Source organism: Syngnathoides biaculeatus, chromosome 18 (genome assembly GCF_019802595.1).
Source record: "Syngnathoides biaculeatus isolate LvHL_M chromosome 18, ASM1980259v1, whole genome shotgun sequence".
In the NCBI taxonomy this organism is placed as follows: Eukaryota; Metazoa; Chordata; class Actinopteri; order Syngnathiformes; family Syngnathidae; genus Syngnathoides; species Syngnathoides biaculeatus.
This window is the reverse complement of record NC_084657.1, coordinates 9,554,132-9,575,099: the sequence shown is the minus strand read 5'-3', so window position 1 is coordinate 9,575,099 and position 20,968 is coordinate 9,554,132. Positions and strand designations below refer to the sequence as shown.

The window sequence follows — 20,968 nt, the reverse complement described above, 5'->3', positions numbered from 1 at the left end:
TTTGTCTTTGAGCAGACGTTTCCACATTAGATCGTTGCTGCTCAACTGACACGACATCCTCCGAGTTCCTGTTGGGGATTGTTGTTGATTCCTTTTCCCCGAACAAGCCGAGACAAATGTGAAAATCATTTTGTTCAAGATTGCTCTTATTTTGCATTTAGGTAGCGTTAGCCCCCGACTGGCATCCACTGACTCCTTGAACCCTTCCTGTCTTCGTAGGTGCGATTGCCTTCCTGACCGCTGCGTTGGACCCATCAAGAGATCCAAAGAGGAAGACGGACGAGCCTGCGGGCTCAAACTGAGAATGCTACCAAAACAACCGCAGCACCGTTCCGCTCGAGGAAAACTATTAACCTGTCCCTTTACAAAGATCCCCTTCTTTCCGAGCTCTCCCTTATGACTGTCAATCTGTGATCGTCAAGCCGATGTTTTATTGAGATGACCGAAGGAGCTTTTATTTTGGACATGTTGTTTTTTCCTCTCAATGCTGCCAGCCACCAAGGCTTTGGTGGCAATCGTCAACGTAGCCCTCAACAGAACGCTAAGCCCTGTCTGGTTTGGCTCTTGTGGCTGGTCCTACACCTGACCCTCTCCTCGTGTCAACGAGTGGACAAAAACCCCGTCGTATCCACCGGCTATGGAAAAATCCGTGGTATCAGAAGAGAGCTCAACAATGAGATCTTGGGTCCTGTGGAACAATACTTGGGAGTACCCTACGCCACCGCGCCCGTCGGGGAGCGCCGTTTCCAGCCGCCGGAGGCTCCGGGCTCCTGGCAGGAGATCCGTAACGCCACCCACTTTGCCCCCGTGTGTCCCCAAAACGTTCACGGGGTCTTACCCGAAATCATGCTGCCTGTATGGTTCACAGACAATCTGGACGCTGCAGCCACCTACGTTCAGAACCAGAGCGAGGACTGCCTCTACCTCAACATCTACGTACCGACAGAGGACGGTGAGTGCTTTTGGTTTAGACATGGCTACGGTTGGAGTAGATTTCTGCCTCTCAAGGCCAAAGCTACATTCATTAGTTTAGCTTTGTACTCCTGTTCAATTACGGAAATGTAGACCTTTTCCAGGTCCAAAAATTGTCCAAATGTCCCCGGGTTGTATCAAGTCTCATTGCTGTTCCGCCCGCATAAGAGATGAAATGAAACCGAGGCAGTTAAACTCCTATTTTCCAATTTGAATCGTTCAAAAAACAAAAAAGTTGAGGAAGTGCAAAGTCCTCCGTGTCCGTCGGTCAGCCCGATCGACGGCGGCTCTTTGAATCAAAAGAGAAAAGATGTTTGTGGAGACCCGGTCCCTTCGGTGCACGCACACGGAAGGTCTGCGCTTTCTTAGCTCTGTCGCATTTGTATTAATATGTCTCCGGTATGCCCTTGGAGACGTGTCATTTTGATAAGTTAGTCAGGATTTTATTTTCAGAGGGGGGAGACGTGAATTTTGGAGCCCAAAGAAATCTCGGGATGTTACTGTAATCCCCCGCGCTATGTTATTGCCAATCACCATTAGTCATTGAGATGAATGCCTTTTCAGATTCTTAAGCGCTCGGAATCTCCTCCGCGCTAAGACTCGACTCGGCGCTAAACTACATTTGACTTATATTGTTCGGTTTCATTTATTAAAACATTTGGTCCGAAAGAGTGCAGTATTAGGAGCAGCGCTGAATAAAGGCAAATTTTTGCGCAAAGTAAAGTTATAAATACTGAACTGTATACACGGATTTGAATTCATCTTTGGTACTCCAAGAAAGCACAGCAGTTCTGAGGACCGCGGTTTGAATCCCGGCCCCACCCGTGTGGAGTTTGCGCTTTTTCCCCCGTGCCGTGCCTGCGTGGCTTTTCTCCGGGCACTCCGGATTCCTCGCACATCCCAAAAAAAACATGCAACGTTAATTGGACACTCTAAATTGCCCATAGGTGTGATTGTGAGTGCGACTTTTGTCCGTCTCCATGTGCCCTGCGATTGGCCGACGACCAGTTCAGGGTGTGTCCCTCCTCCTGCCCGTTGACAGCTGCGATTGACTTTCGTGAGGATAAGCGGCTCAGAAAATGGACAGATAGAATAAAAATGAAAGATCGTACTGTCAAGAGAAATGGGGAAAACCTTTTTTTTCCATTTTTGTCCATTAGTCCATTTTAAAAAGAAAAAAATCTTAAAAAAGTATTGATCCCATATTGATGTTAGGTTGAGCTCGGCTATACGGCTCGACGTCATCGACCCGACTTCTGAATTATATTTTTCTTAACACTGAGTAGCTCTCAAAACAAATATATCCAAATTGTATTCAGTGTAATAACTGTGCTCGACTGAAGGGTTACCACATCAGTACTTTCCCGCATATTAGTTCTTAATAAGGTCAGGAGGAAGCGGTAATTAAGGCTACTAAGATTAGCGCGGCAGCTAGGTGAGCGGAGAATTCAAATAGAATAGAACACCGAAAAAACAACCGTGTCTTGCCCTCTCGGGGTAAAATTAGAAGAAGGAAAAAGCGCAACAGCATCATGCAAAAAGCTGCTTGTTTTAATGGCCTCATTGTTTGTTGTTTTGTTAATTGGCAGGTAAAAGAAAACATGATCAAAGTCCAACTTTAGACACAGTTCTAATGAGTACGCTCAACCAATGATAAAATCCCCCCCCCCCAAAAATAAAATAAATAAAAATTCCCCCTTAGTGAAAATGTACATTACTGAAGTAAAAAAATAACTTACTGAGTGAGGCGACATTAGGTTCACCTGCATAATGAGACGCCATGTAATACGTATGATCAAAAGGTAATCAAATATAATATTCATTCACATATCATGAGATTGTTTTAAATATTGCGGTTGTCTCTGCATTTTTGGAGACCTTATTCACCCGTGTGATGGGTGAGAGGGGGCACGATTAAATACCGTAATTTCCGGCCTACAAGTCGCGACTTTTTTCACACGCTTATATGCGGTGATGCGGGTCTAGCGTTAGCATGGCGCTAGAATTAGCGCTCCTGGTTATAATCCTCGGTACACAGAAAGAGTTTCAAGCCTTGAAACCAGGTACGCTCTGTAGGCCGCGAATTACGGTGCATATTTCAGAATGATACACAACGGCAATAATAAACATACAGTACATACAGCAATCCCTCCAGCAAGAGGTGAAATCAGTGAAGTAGCGTCCACTTTTTTTTTTTTTTATGAATCGCCACAGACTCTGATTAATCTTTCCCACACTCTTATTCACCGCTACCATACTTTAATCAACACTTTCTTTCCACCTTTTAAACTCTTAAACATCCAGTAATAAACAGTAGCCCTGTACACAATGTACATTTTATTTCTTGTAATGGTTTTTTTTTTGTTTTTTTTGTTTTTTTTAGGTGCAGAAGCATGTATTTTACCAATTTTTTTTCTTACCTCATACCGTCAAAATCGCACGGCGTTGTGAATTATGTGGAGTATGAATATGGAAAACAAAAAGGTCTGGGCTGAATCCGCAATAGGTAACCCGCAGTATAGCGAGGGAAAAACTGTATTGTTAATTGAGTCACTCAAAATTGAAGATATATGGCAAAATGTTATTGATAAAACTTTTGAATGGATCTCACGAGGTTGCAGTTTGTGCATTGTGTGCTCATTTTTTTTCACTAATAGTAAGAGTGGACGATGCGGATTGTGCAGCGCTCGTCCCCGCAGAATCGGCGTACAAATGAGGGGGAGAATTTTACATGCAGCCCTTCTGCTTGTCAGAATCTGTCGCTTACAGTCAGGGGTCACCGCTCTCAAAGTTGTCTCAAAAGTCTCAAAGTCCCCGGGGGTGTGCGCAAAAGAAAAATCGAGCTTTGCGGAAAAGAATTCAAACACGTTTCCTCCTTTTCGTACGTAACCGTCGCGATCCCCCAATTTGTTTACCCCACCTATGGCAGACGCGTCTTTAGCCGTGCCGATTTGTTGCGAATGCGTTCGTGCATGGCCGACTCTGACACACGACGCTCCCCGGAACTGCTCGGGAACCTCATCACACGCCTCTCGCTGGAGGTGCGACCGATGACGGCACGGAACAGTTGGTCATTAATCGCATGGAACCATATGCCGGCCTTTTTAAGCTTTATTTATTTCAATTTGCAAAAAACGAACAGGTTGAACGGCAGGTTTTGGCCCCGAGTTCAGTCGGAGCGAACTTGCCAAGACGTACACTCGCCTGCACAATCCGCTGACATGCTAATAAGGGCTCCGATGAAAGGTGTAGTAACTCCATCCCTGGTTGTTAGTTACTAAATTGCTTCATAGGTTCATTGGTTCCTCGGTTCCTCTGTCCTGGTACACTTCGTATAAGGATTTTTCAAATATTAAAAGATGATCCGTTATAGAGTTCCAGACATGAAGATAAATAATCGGGCATCTAACAGCTTTGGCGGTACTGTGCGTGGTGCGCGCCGATAATCTCAACACAGATGACCACACGGACAAACAATCTGGTCCACCACTGATCTAGAATCTTGTCCTCTAAGACAGAAATCTTGAGTGGCCCAACCAAAAAAACGTGGATGTAAACTAAACACTGAATACGCTGCACTGATCTTTGGTGACTGTTGCCGACGGGACCGGAGGCGGCAGAGTTGTAGACTGCTAACGTCGATAATAAAGACTTGCATGAGTTTGTTTGTATTTATGGCCACTTCGGTCTTCTTCAGTCAGGTTGCTTGTTATTGGCTTCATTTTGTGTCACGTCACAGTTCACGGAGTCGTGACTCTGGGTTATTCTTATTATTAAGACAAATTCACTCTCAACAAGCGTCTGCCCACAAAACAATCTGATAAGAAATCTTGTCAAAAATCAAATCGTCTGGCATTTGGTGTCGGAACGAAAACAGACAGATTTTTGTGGATATCGTTGAACTACGGCAAAACTTCCTGATACTGGTTCTGGTAGAACAAATAAAAATGCTGACTTGGAAATTGTTGTTTTTGAATGGTACGACCCCCTCCCTGCGTGGAGTTTGCTTGTTTTCTCCATTCTTGCGAGTCAGATTAATTTTTGAGACAGTCCAGTTGACCGAGGCTAAAAAAAAAAAAAGACAATATCGTAACCCACTAATTTTACTCTACGACATTGCACGCACAAAAAAATATATATATATATATCCTTCCCATATCAGCTCAGAGGCTTTGAGACATTAGTGCAAGTGTGTGTGTGTGTACGTGTAGCTGTGATGACATCATGTTGTTTTTCTTGAGGCCACAAACCAGTAGCGATTGAATCGATAGCATGATTGGTGGTTGCAGCCAAGAAGGGCACTCAATTTTGCCAATCCCGAAATGCAATTTGTAACATTTTACAACATCTTCCACGAACCAAGACGAAGTAATGAAGGAATGTGTGTGTGTGTTTTTTTTTTTTTTTCTACCTCAAAAGCCTTCTAGAATGACTATTAGGTCGCTGGTCGTCAGTAACGCAGCGCCGCTAGTGAGCGGTCTGCTTTGTTCTGTGTGGGGAGCTCGTTCCAGGAGTCCTAATCCAAGTCATAGCTTGTGCGTTAAAATTCATAAGATACTTGAATCAAATTGACTTCCAAATCGGGTCTGCGTGGTTTGGATCTTGATGGATTTCATTTCCAGAGAAAGTTGGCGCACGTCCAGCCGTGCACTGATCAGCTATTTCTTTTCCGTGACCTGAAACGCTCTCAGTCATCGCATTCTTTGTGCGACTCTTTGAACAAAATAAGTCTCTTTTCCCTCTCCGCATCTGTTGCCGCCCACCCCCTCCGTGATCTGGAACCAGCCCCCTTAGTCCCTCCTCCATCTTTATGCAGATGGCAGCAGAATGGGTCAGTGTTCTGAATGCAAATGAGCCCAATGCCCTTCTGCGCCCAGCCTATAGCCGTATTGAGCTGCCAAGAACCAGGAGCAAAGGCAGCGTCCACGTGTGAAGATGTCGTATATTTGCGACATGGCCAGACTCTGCAAGCCCACCTGAACACGCTCCCTGGTTCGCTTGCTCAGATTTGGACTCTTGTGGGCGGATCCGGCCGCCGCGATGCTCCTGATTATAATTGGTCACGGTCCTCACCTTTTATGACGGGCTGTTACGACTGAAGTGGGATGTCAGAGCGTCGGAGCAACTGGCCGGAAATTCACAGGAAGATGATGAAGAAGAACGTGTATATTTGTGAAGATTGCCCTGAAGACGGCGTCGAGGCTTCACGAGAGACGAGATATATTCCGTTTGATTGCAATTGAAGCATCACGTAAAGATCATTATGAGTCACATCGGCCAGTTTGCCGGTTTCCTTCTTCACTGTAAAGCGCCTACAGAACACCCACGCAGGCACACAGAGAACATGCAACATGGGATTTCAACCTCCTCAGAACTGCGAGCCCAATGCTCCACAGTTGTTGTTGTGATAGCCAGCGTGACAGTGTTGCTGCGTCGACATAGACAATCGTGCGAAAGCGTCATAGCCGTAGGAAAGCGGCTGCCACGGTCGGCCGCCGCCGTAGATCTTGTGTCGAAGCGGTGTTTGTAGCTGTTCAGCAAGCGACAGAAGCCCGAGCGGAGTTGGGCGAGGACGGAGCTCGCTTCCCGAGGCAGAGACCGTTCGTCGTCGTGAAACGGAGGCGGGTAGCTCCCGAGGACGATGTTAGGCTTGTAGGTCAGCCTGGTGTTGGTGACGGCCCATGTGTGGAGTTCAGTAAGTCCGCGCTCGTATTGTTGGTCGTTTAACCGTCCGTTGGTACCGAAAAACTGGTCTATGTCCGTTTGCCGAAGAGAGACGTCGTAGATTTTGAGACGCCGTGGTCGGACGTGACGGACCAGGTGGCTGTTTGGATGACCCAGTCGATGGCATTGAAGCAAATAATCCACAGTTGTTCCACTGTTCCGCCAGTTTTGATAAGCTTTTAGCTTTTTAGTTGTGCTTAAACAAACCGAAAAATAAATACGTAGCTAAAATTTGTTTTTCTCAAGAGTTGTTGGTTTTTTCTCTTCGCTTCTGCAGCGGTCCTGCACGACCTGCCTCTTCCCGTTTCCTCAAGACACGCCTCAACTAGGAGGCTTGAGATGCTTCATTTTTATTGCCGCCGGAGCAGTCGTTTACAGCACCATGCTCTTTATTAAAACCATATTTCACGTGAGGAGGGGCGTTCTGGAGGCTGCGGGGTACAGTAGAAGAAATGGCGATCGGGAGGAAGGCAGCTTGCGGGCGAGCCTGCACGAGCACGGATCGGCCGGATGCGGGGTTTGCCGCGTCGCGCACCTTGTCAGGCAGACGGCCCGCCGCAGACATGACATACCGCAGCTTCCTCCCATTTACTGCAGAGAGGAAATGGAGAGCGACAGGAGACAGCTTGCGCCGCGGCCGCTAGCTCACTGAACCGAGCCCAAACGCTAGCGAATGAGACATGAAGCTACATCAGGTCAAACGGCGCTAGGGAAAAGTCCAGCTTCGACGCTTGTGCGTCGGCCGCCGCCTTCACTGACCACTGGCTACTACATCATGTGACACATGTCGACCTACCAGCAGGCGCTCCTTCTGGGGCGTACTTGGCGAGATGCTTCTGACCCAAAAAAAAAAAAAAAAGTATGTTTGTTCTGATTATCCTTTCATGCGTTCAGTTTTGGGTTCACTCACCAGCAGCCTCCTCTCAAAAAGAACAATTTTGTTTCATGCAACCCCCCAAAAAAAAAATAATAAATTGCCTCGGGCACATTCTTGTGTCATTGCTTTTCCTCTTGGCCAATTATCTCTGTGCAGCCTCATTGTCTGAACGCTGAAAGAGTCGACTATGAACATCACTGGAATGATACTCGGCAACAAAAAGAGCGCTAAACGCTTGACATTTGAATGACGGGAAATTGAAAAGACGGCATCGACGTTCTCGGCGGAGTCCAAATCCATCGAGCGAAAACAAAGTTGCTCTTGTTGGTGGAATTTGGGAAGCTGGATTTATGACGTTTGCGACAGGATTATTCGTGAACTGAACAAGAAAAAGATGTTTTGCATCCAACAAAGTTTATTTTATTATGAGTGCAAGTGTGTTTCCAATCCCTAAAATAATGGGAAATTGGCATGATTGCGGCGGCTTGCAAACAACATGCAACATTAATTGGACACTCTAAAATTGCCCCTAGGTGTGATTGTGATTGCGGCTGTTTGCCCTGCGATTGGCTGGCGAACCAGTTCAGGGTGTACCCCGCCTCCTGCCCGTTGACAGCTGGGATAGGCTCCAGCACTCCCTGCAACCCTCATGAGGATAAGCGGCGAAGAAAATGGATGGACGGCAAGATTGCAGGTTGAAAGATGGAAAGACAGCCGGTCCTGATGCCATACCAGTGGAGGTATGGAAGCAATTTGGAGAGGTGGCCGTGGAGTTTTTGACCAACGTATTCAGTAGAATACTAGCGGGAGAGAAGATGCCAGAAAAATGGAGGAAAAGTGTGCTAGTCCCCACTTTTAAGAACAAAGGCGATGCCCCCACCCCCAATATATGCAGTATATGCACGTTGCATAGTAGTTAACAACTGTAGTAAGTAAGGGAGTTTATTTGCTGGAATCTAATTGAACGCATCCTCAAAGTGTGTATTGATCAAGGAGTGACTTTGTCCCGTGATATAAAAGAATGTTTTGTAGCCGTCTTTCAGTACAAGGCAATAATGAGAGCTGTGGCGACCGTGTTCGGCTTCTCAGAGAATGTGTACTCTACGTTTTCAACATCAAGAGATTACGGCACTCGCGTTCGGATTTTCCCTCCTCGCAGAATATACCGTAGACCTGAAATTGGAGATGGACTTTGTGGATGATGTTCTTGATATCATGCCGTCGGGAGATCGGGAAGCTGACGGGAAACTAATTTGCCGATCACGGGGCCAATTCGGAAGTGCTTACGGGTTCTCATTCGATTATTCTTGTTAGCGTTTTTTATCCATGCATCCATTTCCTTCCAGTTATCCAAGGTCAGGGTGCAGGTGCAGTATCTTAAGCAAGGATCCCCAGAGTTCCCTTTCCCCAGCCACTTCATCCAGCTCTTCCAGGGCGATCCCGAGGCATTCCCAGGGTAGCCGACAGACATAGTCTCTCCAGCATGTCCCGGGTCGTCCCCGTGGTCTTTTTCCGGTGGGACATGCCCGGAACACCTCACCAAGGAGGTGTCCGGATCAGATGTCCCAGCCGCTTCATCTGGCTGCTCTCGATGCGGAGGAGCGGCAGCTTGACACTGAGCCCGTTCTCGCAGGGAAAGCCCGGACACCCTGCGGAGGAAACTGATTTTGGCCGGGATCTTGTTTGATCTTTCGGTCACGACCCACAGCTCGAAGGTAGATCGACCTTTAAATGGAGAACTTCGCCTTTCAGCTCAGCTCCCTTTTTACCACAAGGGACCGACACAAAGTCCGCATCACTGCAGACGCTGCGCCAATCCCCTCGTGAACAAGACCCCGAGATACTAGAACCCCTCCGATTATATACGGAATGCTCTTCAAGAGCTGAAACACGTTTCAAATTGGTGTAACCAACATTTGAAGCGGCCATTTGCTTCAATCCCAACACTCGGTTCATTATCTCATAACAATATTGTTCTTGCATATTGATGAATCGAGCCTACGTCTGGAAGTGGTGCTCGTCTAAAATGTTTTTGTGTGTCTGGCTGGAGTGGAGCCTATCCTCACAGCCGACGCTGCTCTTTAGAGGCTTTAGAAAATAAATGAAATCAGAGTCATTGCCATTAAGAAGAGAGGTGTGGTTTTAGAGTGGTGCTAAGCAGTGGAAAATTGCTGACAAGATGGAGGACTAATGTGCCTTTCTATCCATTACCGGTCTGCCTACCTGGCTGTTCTCTATTAGCAACGGAGCCCGGGACCGAGTGTGCCTCCTCTCTCTATCGCACTAAGTACTATTTGGATCCAGCGTCTTCTCAGTGGTTTCGGGGAGGATGCAGGAAATCCATTCAGCATTGATCCTTCTTTTTTTTTTTTTTTTTTTTCATTTAGAGGGAAGATAAACATTTTATGTCGAGAAGTCGGATTCATATAGACATATGGGATGAAAATACTGCATTGCGATGACGGAGTGTAGTTGCAGCGCCTTTATTCTACACTTCATATTTAAAATGAAAGCTTGTATTTTGATCTTATGTAGACCCCCACTGCCCCCCCCCCACACACACACACACACACAAAATCAAGCTAAATTCTCACCTTATTGCGTCAGACATAAAAGCACACAATCAATCAAAGCGTCAAGACAGCCGTTACACAATGAGATCGTCGGGAATGCTCTGCTAGGCTGGAACGAGTAGCGCAGCGGCAAATGTTTAGGACCTTGTTAACATGCTTTGTGCAGCATGTGTGGATTTAATGAGTGTGACTTTGTGAATCACAGAGTCCCTTTAATGGCTTCCTCGAAGACTCGCCCGCGCAGATAGCGACTTCCAAACAACAGCAGCCATACAGGTGGCTGGAGCTGAGGGCAGATGGAGAATTCTATCGACAGCAACCCAGACAAAGCAAATTAATGGGATCCTTATCAGGGAAGACTTAGCGGGGTTGACGGGCGAAGGTGTTGCTCGCTCACAATGATAAATGCGTGTTATTGGTTGCGCCCGATGGAGTGTTTAACTGGCTTTACCATTACAACTTGATGCGGGGCTCCTCTTTGTGACCTCGGTGACAGGCGGCTTGTTGTAGCATCTAAAGCTCCCAGAAATTAAATGCCGGCGATGCCCGCGGTTCGCTTAGTCTGCACGTAAACAAAGCAACCGGGCAAACGCGGTTATGTGTTTCCTGGGGTCTCGTTCATCATGCGAAGATTTTGCAAGCGCATCCTTCAGTCAAATTCAGTTTTGGTCGGGTGAAGAGGCCCGCATGGAGGCATCACAGGGCAGAGATTTTAAGGGGAAAACTGTTCATGTCCGCAGTCGTAAAATGCATATGGTGGCATGCAGTGTTCATGAGGGACAGGAAGCCAGACTTTCCCAACGCGTAGAATCCTGGTTAGCTTTTGAAATGACCTAAAATCGAAAACATTTATGCGCTGGCTGTCGGCACCTGACAACAAATCCGTCAGTCAGAGGTCTTGCATCACGGGAACCCTCAAAAAGAGGTATTCGGTTCTCCAACGAAAATTTTGAGATTTTTCTGCTTCCGATTTCGAACGAAAATCCAGTACTCGAACACCTATAAATAACATAACGCACGCAGCCCGACCAGCTGACCCACGGCACGCTATGTTAATTGAGTATGACACAGTCTCGGTACGCAGACGTGTCACGCTAGCTCCATTTACTGGCCTATCAGCCCCCCAATCATGGCTCTAAAGAAGTGACACAAGATGACTTCTTTGGGAAAAGAAAAGCGCTTCCGGGGGGGCGAGTCACCCCCACCGAAGAGATTTGATAGTTGACAGTTTAGCATTGATTTTTTTCTCTTGTGAACTTTAATAATGCTCTGTTCCATGAGCGTTTCTGCATTTTTGTTTGGTTTCAAAGATTTCGTTAACTCGAGTTACGAGTTCATGTTTTTGGATGTTACTTTTTGTAAAAATAAAAAAAAAAAATCTTTGCTTTTTTTTCCCCCTCATTACTGGGGCCTCCACTCCCTGAGAAGGGTTGCGTCAGGAAGGGCATCCGGCGTAAAAATTGTGCCAAACATATGTGCGTTCATATGAGATGACACGCTGTGGTGACCCCGAAAGGGACAAGCTGAAAGAAACTTATTATTGCTTGTTTAAAGTTATTCTGCAATTTTGTTAATAAAAAAATGAAAAAATGCAGGTACGGCAATGCACTCCCAGCCTGGCCTACTCTACTGCTAAAACATATATTTTAAGCAAAAAGTAAATATATTTCTTAAATTATTTCATTTTATAAAGTATTTAAACTATACATGTGTTTCTACTATGTAATTTGTTACCAGGAAAAGCTAAAAAAAAAAAAATCTTTAAAAAGCCCATTTTTTAGGCTTCGAACGCATTACTCATTTTTCCATTATTTGTAATGGGAAGTATCGATTCAGATTTCGAACAAATCACTTCTCGAACCGCCTTCTGGAACGGATCGCGGTCGAGAACTGATAAGATACGTCCGGAGTACAGAGCAGGCTTATGAAGGGAAGAGAAACCCGGGTAGGAATCAACCGCCACAGCAATTAACATTTTCGGAAAGAGATCCCGACGTCTGTTCTTCCGAAACAGTCACCGAGCGAAGTCGTGCGGAGGACAGCCGCAAAAGGGATTTTGGTGTTTCTTAGCTTCAGGTGGTAAAGCAGCCCACTTTGTAACACACCTCATTCAAGACAACAACAAAAAAAAAAAAAGAAAGTTTCTGGAGTGTGAACACAACAAATTACGCAAAGAATTGACAAGCCATACGGCAAACCAAGAAGCGTTCACATGCCACATCAGATGCCTTCAGAACACGCTTGTCAAAATATTATGGGAAGTAATAACAAGAACAATGTCTGGGGGCTCCGGTTGGTCGAAGAGAGACTCGCAGGAAGAAAAAAAAAGCAGACGGAGAAGACAGCGAGCTGCCAGTGGGCTTTCTTCACCGTCCGCTCATTTTTTTTTTACTTTTGATTTGCAGCTTCCAAATAAATCTTTGTGGTACAAACTTGAGTTTTGTTTCTTCCCCCCCCCCCCAGTGTTCCCGGATTGCAGCTTTACTTTTTTGTTCACGCTCAACTGTGCAGGAGTCGGATCGGGTCGCCGGAAAGCCGAGCCTGGCTTGTCCTATTTGAGACATTTCGGTTATAGCGTACGTATTTTCTTCGGTAAAACGACAGTACGGGTTTTTCGTTCATGTTGAAAGAGTTTCTGCTCGTCACAGTCACGGATCCACTTGCTTTTGTGGCTTCAGAGAGTGATTGTTTGATTTTTTAATTCACCCCTTCACAAAGCAGCAGTGTCAGGAACGATTAGGCGAACGATGGCGGACAAGCAGCCCTCGGGGGTCATTCATGAGGCAGTCCGTGACAAGATACTAAGCACTTGAAACAGTTGACTTTTGGGTTATCCTGTCATAAATACAACTGTGTAATCCCCAGTAACAAGTGTGTCATTAGCGGTGGATGTTTTTGTGTGGCGACAATTTTTCTGAAATGTGTCTTTTCTCCCTTTTTCTCAGGCCCGCTCACGAAAAAACTGGACGAATCGACGTCGAACCGGCCAAGGGATGAAGGTATTTTTAGTTGCATCATTTTGGGTCGGGGGGCATCGAGCAAAATTGATCAAATTGTCCTCCCATGTATGCGCGAGAGGGAATACTGTAATTTCCGGCCGACAGAGCGCACCGGATTATAAGCCTCACCCGGTACATTTGTAAAGGAAATACCATTTGGTACATACATACGCCGCAGCAGTGCTGACATTGAAACACGAGATATTTACAAAGAAAGACGGTACACGGAAAGAGTTTTCAAAGTTTTAATACCTTATCTTAGCTTAACATTGCAGCAAAACTGTAATACAAACAGGGCTGGTTTAAAAAAAAATAATATATATATACCTAAATCACTGAGACGTGTCAGAAAACACGCTAATGTGCTCGCAGGGCTGGTTAAAAAAAAACATACCGGTAAAAATCATTGAGAAACTGCAGTAACACAGGAGGAATGGGCTAGCAAAGTGCTAACGCTAGCGCATGCTAACAGCCGGTTAAAAAAAAAAAAAAAAAAAAACATACCGGTAAAAGTCACTTCCTCGGCACATATATTCCACCGGTCTTACTCTTTTTCATTAGAAAGTGCCCACATCGTAACACGAGACATTTACAAAGAAAGACGGTACACAGAAAGAGTTTTCACATTTTTAATACCTTAGCTTAGCTTAACATAGCAACAACACGGTAGCACGAACAGGGCTGGTTTAAAAAAAAATAATATATATATACCTAAATCACTGAGACGTGTCAGAAAACACGCTAATGTGCTCGCAGGGCCGGTTAAAAAAAAAAACATACCGGTAAAAATCATTGAGAAACTGCAGTAACACAGGAGGAATGGGCTAGCAAAGTGCTAACGCTAGCGCATGCTAACAGCCGGTTAAAAAAAAAAAAAAACATACCGGTAAAAGTCACTTCCTCGGCACATATATTCCACCGGTCTTACTCTTTTTCATTAGAAAGTGCCCACATCGTAACACGAGACATTTACAAAGAAAGACGGTACACAGAAAGAGTTTTCACATTTTTAATACCTTAGCTTAGCTTAACATAGCAACAACACGGTAGCACGAACAGGGGTGGTTTGAAAAAAAAAAAAATATATATATATATATATATATATATATATATATATATATATATATACCTAAATCACTGAGACGTGGCAGTAACACAGCAGGCACACGCTAGCACAGCGCTAACGCTATCTCACTCTAACACGGCCGGTTGAGGAAAAAAAAACATACCGGTAAAAGTCACTTCCTCAGCACATATATTCCACCGGTCTTACTCTTACCTTTTCGTTAGAAAAAAATGCACAAATCAGCCGCATCACATCGCATAAATCGCAGGGTTGAAAGCGTGTGAAAAAAAGCGGCTTATAGGCCGGAAATTCCGGTACATTTTTCCACTGTTATGTATTGCTCTCATTTGCATGGTTGATTCAGCCGAATGTTGCTTTTTTGGGGGGGGATTTTATCTTCATTTGTGGAAGAGCTGCAGAGCGCGCATGAGCTCAAATCAGCATTTCACCATTGTTAACCGTTTTATTTATGCAGCTGTGCCTTTTCCAACACAGTGTGAACTCCAGCTCAATACTGTAAGATGTTTACTTTCAAAGACAAGAAATCCCCCGACTAGCTTGATGATGCAAGGCAAATCGGCGCAGGCGAGCGTGCGCATCTGCTCCCGCTCGCGTGCCCAGAGAAACTGTACACAACAAAGCGTTATGCACACGCGACGGCGCCTTACGTTTCCATTCGTACGTGCGCGCTTTCTTTAGCGTTTTGGGTTTTTTTTTTTTCGCACGTGCAAAGTTACGCCTGAGCGCGTTTGCCCTCGTTTGTTCCGATGTGTATATTTGCACCGTAAAGGCGGACAAAAATCCACGTCGGATGATAAAAACTGGAAGCGAGGAAAATGACAAAAAAGGAAGCTGAGCGGGGCGGGGCGAGGCGGGGGGGAATAGTAATAATGACAAGATGACATTTCTCGAGCTTTTTGGACATAATGGAGATGTAGAGGAAAAAAGTGGGGGGAAAAGCTTGATGAGCACCAGCCTGGTCAAGCTTGACATTTATGTCAAAGCGTCGGATGGATCGGAAAGGGTTGAGAAGGCCGGAAATTCTGAGTTCATGGTTTCAATTTGGAGCGGGGGATTGTACCCCAAAATTACAACTTTTTTTTTTTTTTTAATGGATGTGTATTATTATTTTCGTGTGCCTGTGTTCTAATCATTCGGCGCTGATGATAACGCATGTGCAACAATAATAATGGCGAAAAAACTTAAGTGACCATGAACACGGTCTTGTGGGTTTCAGTTTTTGGGACAAGTATTTCCTCTCTTCAGAGTGAAATGTTAGAAACCATTTTTTATGTATAATACAGTACGATACAATTATATAGTATATATGATTACAAAATGGGCGGCACCGTGGTGCATCTGGTAAAGCGTTGGCCTCACGGTTCTGAGGTCCCGGGTTCAATCCCAGACCTGCCTGTGCGGAGTTTGCATGTTCTCCCCGTGCCTGCGTGGGTTTTCTCCAGGTACTCTGGTTTCCTCCCACATTCCAAAAACATCTACACTCTAAATTGGCCCAAGGTGTGATTGTGAGCATGACTGCTGTCTGTCTCCATGTGCCCTGCGATTGGCTGCCGACCAGTTCAGGTTGTGCTCCGCCTCCTGCCCGTTGTCAGCTGGGGGAGGCTCCAGTACTCCTGCGACCCTCGTGATGATAAGCGGCAAAAAAAAATGTGTGGATGGATGGACTGAAAATGAACTCTTCTGGTTTTCAGTTTTTGGGACAAGTATTCCTCCCTTCAGAGTGAAATGTTAGAAACCAATTTTTTATTATATTATATATTATATTGTATTATAATACAGTATGATACAATTATATGTCATGTCATTATCCAACCCGCATATCCTCACAAGGGTTGCGGGAAAGCCGAAGCCCGTCCCAGCTAGTTTCGGGCGAAAGGCGGACTACACCCCGAACTGGTCGCTTGTCAGTCGCAGGGTGGATATCGACACCATCACGGAGCTGCCCGCACCAAAGGCAAGCGTGTGTACCAAAACAACCATCGGTGACTTCTATATCAATCAAAATATTGTTGATTAGCTTGAAACTGACGAGCGCGGAGCAAGTGGTCAGCACGGAATTCCGCGTCGTGCGTACGCATTCCGCCGCGTTAAAATGCGGTTTCCTGAGAAGGGTTTGGGCTTCGGCTTTGGCGTGGTGGGCCGCACGTCAAGTGATTAGTTCGTGTTTGTAAGAGAATTTCATTTTCGCAGATGACACCGCCGTGCAGGCGCGCGACTCTCCTGTACTGTCCCGATCATGCCGGCATAATTGAATTTGTTTGCAGATCCTCTGGGAAATCAGCAGTTTTAGAACACACCAGAGAAGAGCAACGTGTTTGAGTGTTGGGGGGGGGGGCTTGTTTAATTTTTGGAGCCGTCTGCTTCGGTCACTGGCGTGATCCATAAAACGTCGTCGCTCTTTCCGCACGGCGAGTGTCGCACCCAAGACTTTGTGCAACCTGAGATTCAGGTGGCGACGCGGGGACGTGAGTTGAATCCGTTACCACGGCAACAGGCATTCAGCGAGTCGGTGCAACGGAATGGCTGGCGCAGTTCTATTAGCGGGAAGCAGTTTCCATAGCGACTCAGCATCGCAGCTGCCGATGCAAGCATCGCGCGCGCGCGCGACCGCAGTGTGAATGCGAGTGTTCATTAGCGCATCCCGCCGCGTATGACGGCCTGTTTAGCATCTCATGTTTTTTTCATCCTCGCTATCATGTTGTTGTTTTTCCGCCGTGAACCTTCCAACCACGTCGTTAGGCCCCGCAACACACGTGCACAGAGGAAAAAACACCCGGCGCGCACACACACACACTTGAGCGCTGTCACGCTGTCCTATTTTCATCCTCTTCCTCTCTGTCCTACACTTCTTTATCCGTCTTCCTCTATCCGCGATCTCCGCCGCGGCTCCATCATCGCGGAGCGCTTCGGCTCATCGGGGGTAAACAGATGCCGTGGCTGTTATTTACGTTTCCACTTGGTCTGCCTTTCGTACAAATTATCCACATGGCCTGACGCTCGTTTCAACCGGGGCCGCACCGGCGGAGCCGCCGGAGCCCGAGAGCGGACCAAAAGACGCGGCGAGAGGGGGGGCGGTGAAGCCGACGGACTCGGCGACGCCACAAACAGGGAGCTGCCTGCGCCATTTGGTCGACACGTGGGGGAGGGGGGGGTGATCATTTTGGAAGCAGAAAATAAAATATAGAAGCTTACATTGGCTCCACTCAAAATATTCAATGTGAACATTTGAATTGACGTGTACAATCCAATCTTTATCCATATTCACATTACAAAAAGCCTCAGCTAGTACATTTGGAAAGGAAATACCATTTGGTACATACATACGCCGCAGCCCTTTGAAAGCCACAAGTGCCCACATTGAAACGCGAGATGTTTACAAAGACGGTCCACGGGGAGTTCAAAGCTAGCGCCGCTGCGCTAATGCTAACGCTGGCACTGCGCTAACAGGGAGGTTTCATCCTTGCTGATAGCGAGCGTGAAAAAAACATGAGATGCTAAACAGTGAGTTAAAAAAAACATAATAGCAAAAATCACTGAGACACGGCACTACCACGCTAGCGCAGCGCTAACCGAAGCGGACCAGTAAAAGTCACTTCCTCGGCACATACATTCCACCGGTCTCACTCTTACGTTTTCCGCTCGAGCGCCCCCTTGCGGCCGTTGGGAAAAAATGCACAAATTAGCCGCATCACCGCATAAACCGCTGGGTTGAAAGCGTGCTAAAAAAAAGTCGCGGCTTATAGGCCGGAAATTACGGTACAAAAACTAGAAAAGATCAATTGATTTATTTTTTTTTTCATTAATTCGCCAACTTATTTTATTTCATATTTTTTGCTGTCATCTGCCGGCTCACTTTCTTTTATTTTTATTTTTTTGAAACACTGCGCCAATTTCCACATGTGGGATGCGCTCAAGCTACATCTTATTTTGTGTGACAATTTGCAGATATCCGCGATCGCCGCAAGAAGCCGGTGATGCTGTTCATCCACGGCGGCTCCTACATGGAAGGCTCGGGGAACATGTTTGACGGCAGCGTCCTCGCGGCATACGGAAACGTCATCGTGGTCACCATGAACTATCGACTGGGCGTGCTCGGTAAGTACGCCGTTCCAACGTTACGTTCAGCACGGGACGCTTTCGTCGCTTTGACGTGAGCCGTTTCAATCTCGGCCTCCGTTCCCGTTTGCCGGACGCTTCTCTCGTCGAGTGCTAAAAAATGGCAAAGGGTTGGCGAGTCATAATTCTGGATTTTGGATGGGACTGTGCTTCTCATGAATTGTCACATGGTACTTGTTCCGTTCGGATGCTGAAATGGACAAAACTCTCCAAAACTGTCCACAGCGGAGATATTCCGTTTGAATGCATAATATTTTATACAAAATTGGAAAATGCGAGTTACGTTTCAGACTCACAATTTTTATAACCTTTGTTCAGAGTTCAAATGTTTGGTGCGAACCCCTTGTTTCCACGACAACGTCTTTGTGTCCATCATCATTGGACATTTAAATCTGTTCTTTTAAGAAGGACATTTGTTATCGCACATTAGAGACTGAAGAACAGAAGAATTTACGGTGGAGGTGGGACTGCATCAGGGATCCGCGCTGAGCCCCTTCCTGTTTGCGGTGGTGACGGATAGGCTGGCAGATGAGGTTAGAGTGGAATCCCTTTGGATCAGATGATATTGTGATATGCGGTGAAAGCAGGGAACAGCCGGAGGAACAGTTAGCAAGATGGAGGTACACACTGGAAAGGAGAGGAATGAAGATTAGCCGGAGGAAAACAGAATATGTGTGGGGGAACAAGAGGGACGGAGGGAGAAGAGATGGCGAGGGTGGACGACTTCAAATACTTGGGGTCAACAATCCAGAGCAATGGCGAGTGTGGGAAGGAAGTGAAGAAACGGGTCCAAGCGGGGTTGGAACAGTTGGCGGAAGGTGTCTGGTGTTCTATGTGACAGAAGAGTCTCCGCTAGGATGAAGGGCAAAGTTTATAAAAGAGTGGTGAGGCCGGCCATGATGGACGGATTAGACACGGTGGAACTGAAGAGACAACAGGAAGCAGAACTGGAGGTGGCAGAAATGAAGGTGTTGAGGTTCTCGCTCGGATAGGATTAGAAACGAGCTCATTAGAGGGACAGACAAAGTTGGAGGTCTTGGAGACAAGATTCGAGAGAGCAGACTTCGACGGTTTGGACATGTCCAGAGGCGAGAGAGTCTGAGGATGGAACTGCCAGGCAAAAGAGGGAGAGGAAGACCAAAGAGAAGGTTGACGGATGTTGTGAGGCAGGACATGAGGACAGTGGACTGTGTTCGAGAGGAAGATGCACGAGATAGGCTTAGATGACGTACGGGACAAGCCGAAAGGAAAAGAAGAGGAAGACAATGAAAGTCCACACGATGAGGATGGTTTTAAGACTTCACCAGCTTGCCGACTGTGACTTGTTTTTTGACACGGAATCTTCGATTCCAGAATAACCGTTGAAACTTCAACTTGAAGAATCAATTTGCAGTCGCGTTCGTGTGAATTTGGGTGGCCTAAAAAGACCCCCCCCCCCCCTGTGGTATGACTCGGGACCTTTTACACGGACCACGACGTGACTTCGGGGTAGATTCCACCAGTAAAATCCGGAGTGAGACGCGTGTCTGTTGCAATCATCATTTTTTTGGGACAAAGTCGCAAATGCGTCCTTTGTGTCACCGTTTGGCCGCGCATGCCACGGACGCCGCGGGTTCGCACGTTTCCATTCCCCGTCATCTTTTGCACACATTCTCTTCAGTTGGGTAATCAGATCTTGTTTGGTCCACGGCGGCTGTTTCAACACTTCCGAACAACGGCAAACACGGAGTGAGATTAGTTTAGGATGGCGTCCAAGAACGGCGTTGCGTATTAACATGGGGTAACGTGATCCAGTGCCGGTGCGGGGGTGAGGGGGGAGGCCCGGGGACAAGGACAAAATGAGTTAGAGAAGCGCAACCTGCGGCTGCGCTCCGCTCACTTCGCCAGTACCGTCTTTTGAACGGCAACTTTTGGAATGAAAAGTTCCAGCCGCTTGCGTGGTGCGGTCGTTTCGGCACAGGCCGTACCGGCAGAATCATTTGCTGCAGATTGTGTTTTGTCCTGTGCTGATGTTTGCTACTCACTCGCGCATTCTGCAGTCGGTGAAGAGCGATTTTGCTTGAGTGATTCTGAGGCATGACAGCGTGCCGTTGAATTTTTTTTTTTTATTATTATTTTTCCTGTTTATTGTTGTTGTAATCTGGTTCTACTTTCTCCAGGTCTCATTCCCACAGAGACGCTTCAAAGCGGTTACCGTACTCAGCCGATTATTACGTTTATTTGTTTGCATGTGGATGTGTAGCATCGGTGTAAAGGTATGTTTTGCCATTTTCCCGATGTGCATGTGATTTCATAACAATTATTTACTGTGCGTCCCGTGTATGAAATATATACCCTAATTTCCGCTTTTTACCGGTATGTTTTTTTAAACCGGCCCTGTTCGCACCGGACAAGCATCTTGTTGCTATGTTACTGCTGTGTCTCAGTGATTTTTACGGGTATATATATATTTTTTTTTAACCAGCCCTTTTAGTCTGCGCTAGCGTTAGCGTGGTGCTAGCATGTTGCTGTGTCTCGGTGACTTTTACCAGTATGTTTTTTTTTTTTAAAACTGGCCCTGTTAGCGCTGCGCTAGCATCTTGCTGCTATGTTACTGCTGTGTCTCAGTGATTTTTACCGG

The 20,968-nt window shown here is 46.4% G+C and overlaps 1 protein-coding gene across 1 annotated transcript in view; it reads left to right on the top strand.

Moving 5' to 3' along the window:
• nlgn2b (neuroligin 2b) overlaps positions 1 to 20,968 on the top strand; it is a 55,068-nt gene that overhangs the window by 16,674 nt on the left and 17,426 nt on the right. Inside the window, exons 2-4 of the mRNA XM_061803736.1 lie at positions 220 to 952; positions 13,092 to 13,145; positions 18,178 to 18,327. Coding sequence (XP_061659720.1) covers positions 439 to 952; positions 13,092 to 13,145; positions 18,178 to 18,327 — 718 coding nt within the window. The 5' untranslated portion in view covers positions 220 to 438. The remainder of the gene's footprint in view (positions 1 to 219; positions 953 to 13,091; positions 13,146 to 18,177; positions 18,328 to 20,968) is intronic.